Raw genomic sequence first — 12,753 nt, forward strand, 5'->3', positions numbered from 1 at the left:
AGTGCATCAGACACCAAGAGATCTGTTGCGCACCGGAAATCCACCAGTGCAGACAACGTTGGTGCCAAGAGGCTCGTACTGATGGAGTCAGAGACGTGGACCTACTCATATGGTCTGTGGGTGCCATGCACACCAGGGTCAGTGCTGGTGACCACGTCGATGTGTAGCCTTCACCGAGGCGAATCTTCCATGCTTTTCAAGCCCCCACGGTACTGGTACTTCTTTGCCCATGCCCAACGGGTCTTTGGGCAGACCAACTTGCTCTGTCAGCTGTCATGTGCTCTGGCTACCAGCTCTAGACAACTTCAGCGCCCTCCATACCAATGGAGCTGGATATCATTTCCAACTTGATCGGGGCTCGTTATGGGGACTCTCAGACCTTTTCTTGGTGGTCTTGAGCATGGGTGGCGGATATCATAGGACAGGGCAAGCTAAGCCTCCCCTGACTCAGGCTGTACCCTGCCCATATTGCACCCCAATGTCCCGCCCTCCCTCTCTACCTGAAGCTGGTGGGGCACCAGGGGCTCAGCTCCCGATGGCAGCTCTGAACTCAGGCCTGTCAGCAGTCAGGGGTGGCACGGTGCAGTGCTGGGGCCAGCCAGGAGGGTGGAAGGGGTCAAGCCAGCAGCTTGGCCCATCACTGTGGGGGGAAGGGAGAAGTCAGGCCAGCGCTCGGGGGGGGGGGGGGGGGGAGGGCAGGATGGACTGCTATTGAAATTCTCCGATCAGAGACCTAATAAAAGTACCCAATTGGAGTCAAGGGACTTAAATGCTGTCTTTCTGCTTTCCCTCCCCTGTATTTCCCAGGATAGGCTTTTTGCTTACCTTTTCACCAGAGCAAGTCTTTCCTGTCACACAACATTGGGTGGAAGGGAGTGGTTTTCCCTGCAGTTTTATCACTTTAAATTATCCAAACTAAATCTCTCTTTTCTTAATCTCAGATCATGTCCTCTGCTTATACTGGTATGATAACCTCCTACTCCCTGGTCTTTCACATACACATCAGTCCATACAAAACCCAGCTGCTAAAATAATCTTTCTTACCCAATCTGACCATGTCAAACACTTCTCTGAATCTCTCCACTTGTTCCCCCTTCTCCACCACATTGAAGTTCAAATGTCTTACCTTTGTCGTCAAGGTTCTACATAATTTCTGTCCCTCAATACTCTCCTAGTCTCATATTGCTTCCTGAACCTGTCACTGCAATGATGCTAGTCTGGGGGCTTGTACATACTACCACTTATGTCGGTATAACTTATGCCACACAGGGGTGTGAATAAGCCACACTGCTGAGCAATGCTAGTTACACAGACGTAAGCACAGGTGTGGACCTCTGTGAGAGGTGGTAGCTATTATGCTGATGGAAGAGCTCTCTCTAGGGTGACCATATAGATTCATAGATTCTAGGACTGGAACGGACCTCGAGAGGTCATCGAGTCCAGTCCCCTGCCCTCATGGCAGGACCAAATACTGTCTAGACCATCCCTGATAGACATTTATCTAACCTACTCTTAAATATCTCCAGAGATGGAGATTCCACAACCTCCCTAGGCAATTTATTCCAGTGTTTAACCACCCTGACAGTTAGGAACTTTTTCCTAATGTCTAACCTAGACCTCCCTTGCTGCAGTTTAAGCCCATTGCTTCTATCCTTAGAGGCTAAGGTGAACAAGTTTTCTCCCTCCTCCTTATGACACCCTTTTAAATACCTGAAAACTGCTATCATGTCCCCTCTCAGTCTTCTCTTTTCCAAACTAAACAAACCCAATTCTTTCAGCCTTCCTTCATACAGGTCATGTTCTCAAGACCTATAATCATTCTTGTTGCTCTTCTCTGGACCCTTTCCAATTTCTCCACATCTTTTTTAAAATGCGGTGCCCAGAACTGGACACAATACTCCAGCTGAGGTCTAACCAGAGCAGAGTAGAGCGGAAGAATGACTTCTCGTGTCTTGCTCACAACACACCTGTTAATACATCCCAGAATCATGTTTGCTTTTTTTGCAACAGCATCACACTGTTGACTCATATTTAGCTTGTGGTCCACTATAACCCCTACATCCCTTTCTGCCGTACTCCTTCCTAAACAGTCTCTTCCCATTCTGTATGTGTGAAACTGATTTTTTTTCCTAAGTAGAGCACTTTGCATTTGTCTTTGTTAAACTTCATCCTGTTTAACTCAGACCATTTCTCCAATTTGTCCAGATCATTTTGAATTATGACCCTGTCCTCCAAAGCAGTTGCAATCCCTCCCAGTTTGGTATCATCCGCAAACTTAATAAGCGTACTTTCTATGCCAATATCTAAGTCGTTAACGAAGATATTGAACAGAGACAGTCCCAAAACAGACCCCTGTGGAACCCCACTCGTTATGCCTTTCCAGCAGGATTGGGAACCATTAATAACAACTCTCTGAGTACAGTTATCCAACCAGTTATGCACCCACCTTATAGTAGCCCCATCTAAATTGTATTTGCCTAGTTTATCGATAAGAATATCATGCGAGACCGTATCAAATGCCCCATTTTGGCCATGACAATCCGTTTTTTAAGCCCTGCTCTGGCCATCCCAACTTTTTTTTTCCAAAAGAAGGCATTTGTCCTGTTTGCTCTTGCTGACTTGATCAGTTGGCAAGAGCAAACAGGACAAATGCTCATTTTTATCAAAAAAGTGGGGTGCGGTGCGGAGTGGTGAGCAGAGATGCCAGCCCCCAGGGAGAGGCGGGGGGGGGAAGCAGTGTTCCTGCATGTGGGCTTCCCCCTGCAGGGTTCCATTGATCAGACAACAGCTCCAAATGGGGGGGGGGGGGGGGGGGGTGAGTGGTGTCCAAAGAGTTCCAGCGACTGGGCTACAGAATGGGGGTCCCCCCACAGGGTTCCATCGATGGGCAACAGCCTGTCCCGTTTTCTCTTTGGGAAATATGGTCACCCTAGCTCTCTCCCACCAGCATAGAGTATCTTCACCAGCTGCGCCAATGTAGCGCTTCTAGTATAGACTAGTCCTGGGTACCTTGTTTATCTATTTCTCTCACAATCTTCTTTGTGCTTTCTCCCACACCACTCCCTGCTCATTAAACACACAAACGTTTATTTTACAGATTTTTGCTACTGTTTTGCCATAGGGTCACAGCCTCATTTGGAAAGAGCACTATAAAGACTTTCCCCACCAATATACTACATAATTTCTCAGCCACTTCAGGAACTTTTTACAATAAATCTTCACTCTCCAAATATGCACCTAATCAGCACCCTGAACAACAATTATTTCTGTTTCTGAAGGTAATCAAACTTGCTATTGTCCTCAGCTTTCACTTTAGAAAACATTATTTCTACAAAGAAAATTCACATTCTTCCTGCTTTTGTTGTACATGATAAAATTACTAATAAAGCAGCCTCACTGGAATTTATCAATCAATGCAGCATTATTCTTTGCAAACAAAAAACACTCTGTCCTACATCCTGGCACTGCAGCTCCCAGTACAATCCCTGGAAGGAGAACAAACTCTTTGTGTCAATCTCAGTACAGTGGACGGATTTCCCCCCCGCCCCCTGAGCTGAGATAAACAGACACCAAAGCAAAGTCATGCACTAGAAACACCAAAACAATATAGAGCACAGAAGACTTCAGCATTAATTATAAATTAGCAAGCTGTTTTAGTGTCACAGCAGCATTACTGCACACTGTGGCAGCTGGGTTAATGAGGAACTTTAAAATATGTCACAGCAACTCAGGTGCATTGTTGGCATGGTGTTTGTGATTCCAGCTGAGGGCCTGCAAGCTGTAGTACAAGTTCCTTCTACCTGACTTTCGTAAACGTATACATATCGGATTACATATTGGATTACTTCAAAAGACTGGTTGCCCATTTGTGCGTGGAGTGATTTCAAAATGGATTCCATATCAATTCATGAACAAAGCCAAGTAATATGTGGCAAGAATTAAAACTATTGAAGCTTTAGTTATTAGTTATTGGCAGACATTGCAGGTGGTGTTGGAAGAGAGGGTTGGGCCACGATTGCTGCGTGACAGTTGTCTTTCCTTTCTTTTCTGGCATTTTTCTGTGACCAGGGCAAGGCGATTTTCCTCAAAAGTGGACGTTCCCTCTCTGACAAGTTTTCACTAGTTATCCGTATCCCAGGCTGCTGTTTCCCAGTGTATGGTGTCGATGCCACATCTCTCTATGTTTATCTTGAGGGTGTCTTTAAAGCATTTCTTTTGGCCTCCCTGTTTCCATTCTCCTTTGGTGAGTTGGGCATACAGCAGTTGTTTCAATAAGCGTACACTAGGCATGCGCACACAGTGCTCGCTTCCCCTCAGCTGGTGCTGGATAAACAGGGCCTCAACACTGAAGATATTGGCCTCTGTGAGGACACTGACATTAGTGCGATAATCCTCCCACTTTATGTTGAGGATCTTCCAAAGAAAGTGCAGGTGCTGATGTTCCAGGTTTTTCCAGATATTTTCTATAGGTCACCCAAGTCTCACAGCCATAGAGGAGAGTCGGGATTACCACGGCTTTATAAACCAAAAGTCTAGTATGTGTTCTGATGTTGTGATTGTTGAACACCCGGCGAGACAGTCTGCCAAAGACTAGGCTGGTACAGTGAATTCTGTGCTGAATCTCGACGTCTATGTCTGCCCTCTGTGAGAGATGGCTGGCAAGATAGGCAAAGTATTCTACATTTTCCAGTTCTTCTTTGTCGATGTAGATCTTCCTTGCTGGGTCTGATGATTGACTGGGGACTGGCTGGTGGAGAACTTTTGTTTTGCTGATGTTCAGAGTTAGCCCTAGGCTTTCGTAAGCTTCAGAGAAGCAATTAAAGGGCAATTTGGAGATCCTCCTTTGAGTGTGCAACTACAGCACAATCATCTGCACACTGGAGTTCGGTTACTGTTGCCGATATTACTTTAGTTCTGGCATGGAGATGAGAAAGGTTGAAGAGGTTGCTGTCAATCGAATATTGGATGCCAATGCCCTGCGTTAGATGGTCTTGGGCTAATGTTTTCATAGCTGCTAAGAAAATAGAGAAAAGGGTGGGTGCCAGTACGCAACCTTATTTTACGCCAGTTCAGATGACAAAGGGCTCAGATGTAGAGCCTCTACACAAGATGGAGGCAGTCATCTGGTCATGGCGGAGTCTTACAATAGTGATAAAATTTCCTTGGGAAACTAAACTTTGACAAGATTTTCCTCAGAGCCTCATGGTTGACAGAGCTGAAGGCTTTGCTCAGATCGATAAAGGTCATATACAGCTCCTGGTGGTGTTCTTGACATTTTTCCTGGATCTGCCTGGCTGCAAAAATCATGCCAGTTGTGCCTCGTGATGGTCTGAAGCCACACTGGGACTCTGGAAGTACTTCCTCTGCAACAGGAAGCAGGCGATTCAGCAAGAGTCTAGCAAGAATCTTCCCAGCAATGGAGAGAAGGGCAATGCCTCGATAGATGCCACAGTCAGCCCTGTCTCCCTTTTTAAAAATGGTGACAATGTTAGCATTACATAAGTAGGCAAGGATTTCTTCCGTGTGCCAGATTTTGAGGAGCAGCAAGTGAAGCCTGTTAGTCAGTGTTTCTCCCCCCGCCCCACTTTCAGTACTTCAGCTGGTATGCCATCAGGACCACCGTGAGTTTTTTTCTTTTTTCATTTGTTTAATTGCTTTGCAGACCTCCTCAGATGTTGGTGGGCTGGCAAGAGTTTCACAGATTGGGTGCTGAGGGATAGAGTCAATGGCAGCAATTACAATCAATTCTCAATTTAGAAGCTTTTGATGCTGTTCCTTCCAGCACTCTTTGATAGATTTGTTATCTTTAAGAAGGGCACTACCATCTTTGGATCTCAGAGGTGTGAGCCCACATGAGCTTGGTCCATACAGGGTCTTTGTCTCACAAAAAAAACTCTGCATATCATGTCTGTCAGCAAATGTTTGGATTTCTTTTGCTTTGTCCTTCCATCATTTGTTTTTGATTTCTCGGATCCTCCTTTGAACTTCACCTTTGAACTGATGGAAAGTGATCTGCTTCTGACTGGATAGTGGTTGGTTTTGCCAGTCGCAGAAAGCTTTTCTCTTCTGGTCCAAAAGGGCTGTAATCTCAATGTTGTTGTTGTCAAACCAGTCTTGATGGCAATGGGTAGCAAAGCCAATGGATTCCTCACAAACCTCAATGATGGTCTATTTTAGGGCTTCCGAGTCTTCTTCAACACTTGTGTTGTCATTTCCAGGTGTGCATATGGCCAGGTTTTCACTGAAGAGTGTTTGGAAGTTCTCTTGTACTGAGGATTGAAGTCTTTGGATGTTGTATTACCATCTGTGTGATTTGGATTGCTTTCTATGTTTCGGTACAATCCTGATGGACATGACTGACCTCACCAGGGAGTGGTCAGTCCCAGTAATCGTTGTCTCCTCTCATGACACGGGTGATTTGGACATCTCTTATATCCTGTGTTCTTGCAATGACAATCTAGGAGGTGCCACTGTTTTGAGTGGGGGTGTTGCCAAGTTGTTTTGTATTTGTTTCTTTGTCTGAGGATTGTGTTTGTGATCACAAGATCGTGCTCTGCGCATTTGCTGAATAGAAGGATGCCATTGGAATTGGTCTTATCCACTCCTTCCTTCCCAATGGTTCTACATCATACGTTAGAATCTTGGCCAACTCTTGCATTAAAGTTCCCTAAGAGGATTTCTTACACAATATTTCACCAACAAAGAACTGTTTTTAGAATGAGAAACAATTACAAGACTTTGGCTTGGATTAAATCTAATCTGGAGTTTCTATTCCCCCACCCCCCGCTTTCTTTCTTTCTTTCTTGCCAAGTATGGTGCCTTTAACTACATTTAAGGATGTTTCTTGAAGGGAATAATTTACTTACTAAAAATGGTTTAATACATAAACTCTGCTGAGTTTTTAACTCTGCCTCTGGGCTTTCATAATGTATAGGAACACTGCACCAACTGCATGTAAGCGTCCTGAACTGGGTGAAAGAATTTTGGAATTCTGTGTGATGCAAAAGCTCTGATGAAAGCTTGCTAAAGATTGTGGTTAACATAACATGGATATCAACTTCAGATATGAAACCCATAAACATAGGTATTCTCAATCATACAAAGATGGGAGGAAGAGGACCAAGTGGTGCCTTTCCACATGTTTCTAAGAATAAGCACAGGGCTATAAACTCAGATCTTTTAAGTTTTGGGCTCACATCTGCCACTAACTAGCTTTAACAAACATTGTGAACCTCTACACACTTCACAAACATTTACTTTGTAAACTAAACTCAAATCCTTATCCTCCTTCAGCTATCGACTGCCTTTGACACCAGCCAACCACACTCTTCTTGATGACTCATCTTCCCTTGGTTTTCATGACTCTTTCCTCTCCTGGTTCTCCTACTTCTCCTACTTCTCAAATCATTCCATGTTTCCTTCAGAGGATCCTCTTAATCCACAGTCCAATATTCAGTGGTGGGGTCCAACAGGGCTCCATCCTGGCCCCCCTCGTCTCCCTTTACACAATCTCTTTTGGTGACCTCATTCAAAAACATGTCTTTAACAATAATCTTTACACTGAGGACTCACAGCTCCATTCTGGAGCCACTTTTATTCAAACTAAAATCTCAGCCTGAATTTGATTTCTCTTTGTGATGTCCTGCTGTTAGCTTAAAACTCAGCATAGACAAAACTTAATTCCTTAATCTTTTCCCTTAAGCCCTCTCCCTTCCTCTCATTTTTGGTTACCACAGACATCACCACCATCCTCCTTGGCCATAATCGATCTTCAACTCAGCTCTCTCTCTATTCCCATACATCCAAGTCGTGTCCAAATCTTGCCACTTCTGCCTATTCAACATTTCTAATATTCAGCCTTTCTGCTCTATCCACACTGTTGCAACTTTCATCCAGGCCTTCATTATCTTGCTCCTCAGCTACTGAAACCTCCTCCCTTCCTGACCTTAACAGCAGCATATCCTGCATTCAAGGCAGCATTCAAAATACTGCTGCAATTATCTTCTGGCTCATTGTTTCAATCACTTCACTTCCTCCTTTTTGTCCCTCCAATGACTCCCTCTTTTCCACCATAATCACAAACTATGTGTCATCCCTCATGGCTTAGCCAAGTTCTACATATCTCCTCTCATAAAGCAGTGGTTTTCAAACTGTGGCCCGTAGACCACTGAGAGTCTGCAGACTATGTTCAATATTTCCAAAGGAGTCCGCATAGCCATTTGAAATTTTGTAGGGTTCTGCAAAAAAGGTTGAAAACCACTGGTATAGAGCCATCAACCCTCACCTCTGTTCCATATCAGATTTTCATGGTCCAGGTACACGTGGAAAATTTAACATCTTTGTGCTCTCTCCCTTGCTGTCCCTATGCATGGGAGATCCCTTCTGTAAAAATCCACCATGCCACTATACTACCCTCTTTCGAAGTCATCCTTTAAACTTGTCTCTGCCATGATGCCTACAAGTCACTCAAAAATGGTTAGACAGCTAGCATATTGTGATTACTACTTTTTCACTTATTATAATCTCACTGTTACCTTGTGCTCCCCCCTGCCACTTTATTGTACCAATCTGTTGTCTCATACTTAAGATGTAAATTCTTTGGAGCAGGGACCATCTTTTTGTTATGTGTAAAGTGCTTAGCAAAACAGGATTAGGACCTTCAGGTGCTACCACAATACAATTAATTTATTTAGGCCTTTCAAACAATCGGACACTTAGGTAAATATCACTGCCCCATTTTTATAGATGGGGAAACTGCTACTCAGGGAGGCCGCAGTATACATTTTCAAGTATGTCGACTCATTTTCCTGATTCGTAGAGGTCCTGAACATCTGTGCTTCTACTAACTTGAATTGGAGTTGTGGGTTCTCAGCAAACCAAGTGTCTCAAGTTGGGCACCCAAAACTGGAGGCTTGCAAAATTAAGACACATTTGCAAATCTAGGCCTAAGTAATTTACTCAAGGTCACAAAACCAGTTAGTGTCAGAACCAACATTTGAATCCAGAATTACTTACTCCCATGCCCATGTCTACGATATTTAACTACCTGTTTCTCCTCCTGTGAAATAGGTTTAATAATGGTGTCTGCGAACAGGTTCCATAAAGGTGTGTACTATACTCTTAATACTCATAAGGCTAGTGAGAGAAGCCTCTTGAGTCAGCTTTTCCACAGTCCAGTATCATCTCAGAAAAATTCCCCCCCAACCATTTTAAACTGAAAAAGACTTCGTCTAAAGTCTTCATAGGCAAGAGACTCTTTCCTCCAAAAACTATATACATCTTTTCTTGTTAGAAACATTTCCACTCTCTGCTATCATTATAACTGACCAACACTGGTGATACACTCATTGATGCTGCATAGTCACCTTTTCTCTCTATTACCTAACTCCTGACTTTGAAACTAGTTTCTTAAGCAGCTCTTATGGAAAGGCAGATACTGAGGTGGGCACTGACTATGCTGAGAATAATTAAATTAAACCAAAAAGTCAAAATAGAAAATACAACTGAGTTTGAGAAATTAATTAAACTATTCAAATAAGATGGAGGCTCCTGTTAGCTTCACGTAGAACTCCATTATCAGAATGATAGAGCAGACACGGACAAACTTTTTGGCCTGAGGGCTGCATCAGGTTTCGGAAATTGTATGGAGGACTGGTTAGAGGAGGGGGTCGTGGCCCGGCCCCCACCCCCTATCCACCCCCCCCCCCCCAGTACTCCTGCCCTCCAACCCCCCCATTCCCTGACGGCCCTCCTGGGACCCCTGCCTCATCCAACCACCCCTTCTCTCTGTCCCGACTGCCTCAGAAACCCCTGCCACTGACTGCCCACCGCCACCCTATCCAACCCCCCTCCTTCCTAACAGCCAACCCAGGAACCCCTGCCCCATCCAACCACCCCTTCTCCCTATCCCCTGACTGCCTCAGAAACCCCTGCCACTGACTGCCCACCGCCACCCTATCCAACCCCCCTCCTTCCTAACAGCCAACCCAGGAACCCCTGCCCCATCCAACCACCCCTTCTCCCTGTCCCCTGACTGCCTCCGGAACCCCTGCCCCTGATTGGCCCCCGCTGCCCCATCCAACCCTCCTCTCATTCCTGACTGCCCCCTTCCCCAGGACCTCTGCTCCCATTCAACCTCCTTGTTCCCCGCCCTCTGACTGCCCTGACCCCTATCCACACCCCTGCCCCCTGACCACCACCCCGAATTCCCCTAACTTCTATCCAACCCCCCGCCACACACCCTCCCTGCGCCCTTACCATGCTGCCTTTGAGCACCGGTGGCTGGCAGCACTACAGCTGCACTGCCCGCCTGGAGCCAGCCACGCCATCGCCACCACGCAGCACAGAGCACTGGGTCAGGCTGGGCTCTGCAGCGGCGCTGCCCCAGAAGCTCACCGCCCAGAGCATTGCGCCGACAGCAGAGTGAGCTGAGGCTGCAGGGGAGGGGGAACAGCAGGGGCAGGGCCGGGGGTAGCCTCCCGGGCCAGGAGCTCAGGGGCCTGGCAGGAGGGACCCGCAGACTGGATGTGGCCCACAGGCCGTAGTTTGCCCACCTCTGGGATAGAGAGTAATTACACATTTAATGGAGGAAACTCAAGACAGAAACATGACATTCTCACACCCCATGGGCTGAATATCCTGAAGGTATGGCATTATATCTTATGACTCTCTGCAGCCTGCATCTAAGTAGATTTACTTTCCTTCTCACCAGTCCCTGTGTCAATGGTTAACTAAATGCAACCCACAAATACAGTCTCTGGTAAACAATTCCAATTTCTCCAAACTGTTTTTCTTTTTTTTGCTCCCATCTCTTACCTTAAGAGCACAAAAGATGCAAGAATCTCCCATGCACTTGTGCGTCGTGATCTGTCGGAAGCTGCGACGGAAAATATCCAGGTGCCAAAGAACCTGTAAAGCAAATGGAAGCAGAGGTTATTTTATTAATCTGAATAGGAAAATCTTGCACAAGATTTTAGCTAAAATTATGCAATCCAAATATTTCCAGAAAGCACTCATGCCATTGTAACTATTCATTAACAAGACATGCCTTTCATTTTTCTTGCCCTTCATGTTTCCAGTTATAGATACTAGTTTACTACCCATGCTGTCCAACAGAGCATCCCTCAGCATCTCTCTCACACATTTAACTGAGGCTGTAATTCTCCTGGGGTGGATTCAGATCCCATAACACGTTTTTAAATCTTCAAGCCTTTTGCTGTGGAATTGCTCAGCCACAAGATAGGCAGGCGGAGACTTAGGTGTTTGAGTTGACAGTTCTAGGGAGAGAAGCTGCTAATACTACATTGTATTGCTTGCATACTCCTTTTCTGCCAGCGTATTTATGGAAGTATTCCCAATTTTAGCAGAAGCAGCTGACTTTCCATGCTGGAAGGTGAGTAATATAATGGCAGTAGATAAGAGGAGATTAAGGTTATGTCTACACTATCTACCTTACAGCGGCACAGCTATACCGCTGCAGCTGTGCTGCTGTAAGGTCTCCCATGTAGCCGCTCTATATCGAGAGCTCTCCTGTCGGCATAATTAAACCACCACCAATGAGTAGCAGTGGCTATGTTGGTGGGAGTGTCTCCTGCTGACATAGCGCTGCCCACAAAGCGAAGTCTGTCGGTGAAACGTATGTCTGTCGGGGGGGTGGGGGGGGTTTCCACACCCCAACCGATAAAAGTTTTACCCACAGAAGTGCGAGTGCAGACAAAGATTTTCTTAGGCTAATCTAAGAATCTAATGTAATTAAAACTAATCATTGTAACCAAAATGATGGGATGGCCTTTCTTCCAATTCCCAAAGACGACTTTCTCCTGTTTTTCCCCTCATGAGTCTGCTGACCAACTACAGAACCTGGCTGCAAGTGATGCAGGTACTCTGAAGAATGTATACTCTTCACAGGAAAAAATGTTTAATAATTTGTCAGTCCTAATGTTCTGGTTGTGGTGACCTATAAATTACTTACCCTTTGTTCGGTACTTCATCTCTTAGCCTTAGCACTCTGGCTGGAAGAATTAAAGACCCATTACTCTAGGAGTGGCTGCTGCACAGATAAACTGTCTCTTGCTGGCCAAAACTGTACTGTTCTACCTCCACAGCAGCTGAAATCAAACTAGCAACAATCATATTTACACACAGTTGCTACTGGAAATTTTCTAGCCCTGATCAACATGGATGGGTATTTTTTTCCCCCATAGAAATCATGGTATTGACTATTATGTGTTAGCATCAAAAGTGTTTACAATTGGTTGTTGCTAGCATATAGGTTAAATTATAGGCAAAGTTAGATAAAAGTTAGAACTGGGTTTTCTTCCCAGCTCTGACACTGAAACAATTACCTTGGGCAAATCACTTGACTTCTGTGTCTCAGTGTCCACTTCCGAAAAACTGTGATAATATTGACCTTTCTGAATGTTTTCAATCCTCTGACTAAAGACATTATATAACAAACATTATAAATAAATATGGTTGTTGATAACTAGCTTAATTTCAACTAATTGGGCCTTAGTGCATGCCCAGCACTCAATATCTAACATCAGGAGGCATTATCTTTAAGGGGGTGTGCCAAAAGAAGCTGGACCCAAATTGCATTGTGCATTTAACTGACTAAATGCTTCCATAGCATATGCACAGGCAGTGCACATTTTCTTCTTGACTGATGGCCCAGGATAACTTGCTGGAAAAGTTTACTGATCCTGAAAGCATTTGTACTGGTCTCTCAAAGTGTTTCCAGTCCTAGCAATTTGT

At 45.0% G+C, this 12,753-nt stretch overlaps 1 protein-coding gene across 27 annotated transcripts in view; it reads right to left on the minus strand.

The window, feature by feature from the left end:
- The window catches only part of USP54 (ubiquitin specific peptidase 54), a 236,926-nt gene that overhangs the window by 101,866 nt on the left and 122,307 nt on the right, over positions 1 to 12,753 (minus strand). For 21 of the 27 annotated variants that reach the window (XR_006174369.2, XR_010589458.1, XR_006174368.2 and 18 more), the window contains one exon: positions 10,816 to 10,908. Coding sequence is in view for 19 of the 27 variants with exons in the window: in XM_065553291.1 (XP_065409363.1) it covers positions 10,816 to 10,908 (93 nt within the window). In the remaining 8 variants the exon portion in view is untranslated. Of the gene's footprint in view, positions 1 to 500; positions 641 to 10,815; positions 10,909 to 11,971; positions 12,119 to 12,344; positions 12,436 to 12,753 lie in introns of all 27 variants that reach the window. The other 6 variants (XM_065553301.1, XM_065553300.1, XM_065553293.1 and 3 more) reach the window with 4 other exon arrangements.

This window comes from Chrysemys picta, chromosome 7 (genome assembly GCF_011386835.1).
Source record: "Chrysemys picta bellii isolate R12L10 chromosome 7, ASM1138683v2, whole genome shotgun sequence".
Classification (NCBI taxonomy): domain Eukaryota; kingdom Metazoa; phylum Chordata; order Testudines; family Emydidae; genus Chrysemys; species Chrysemys picta.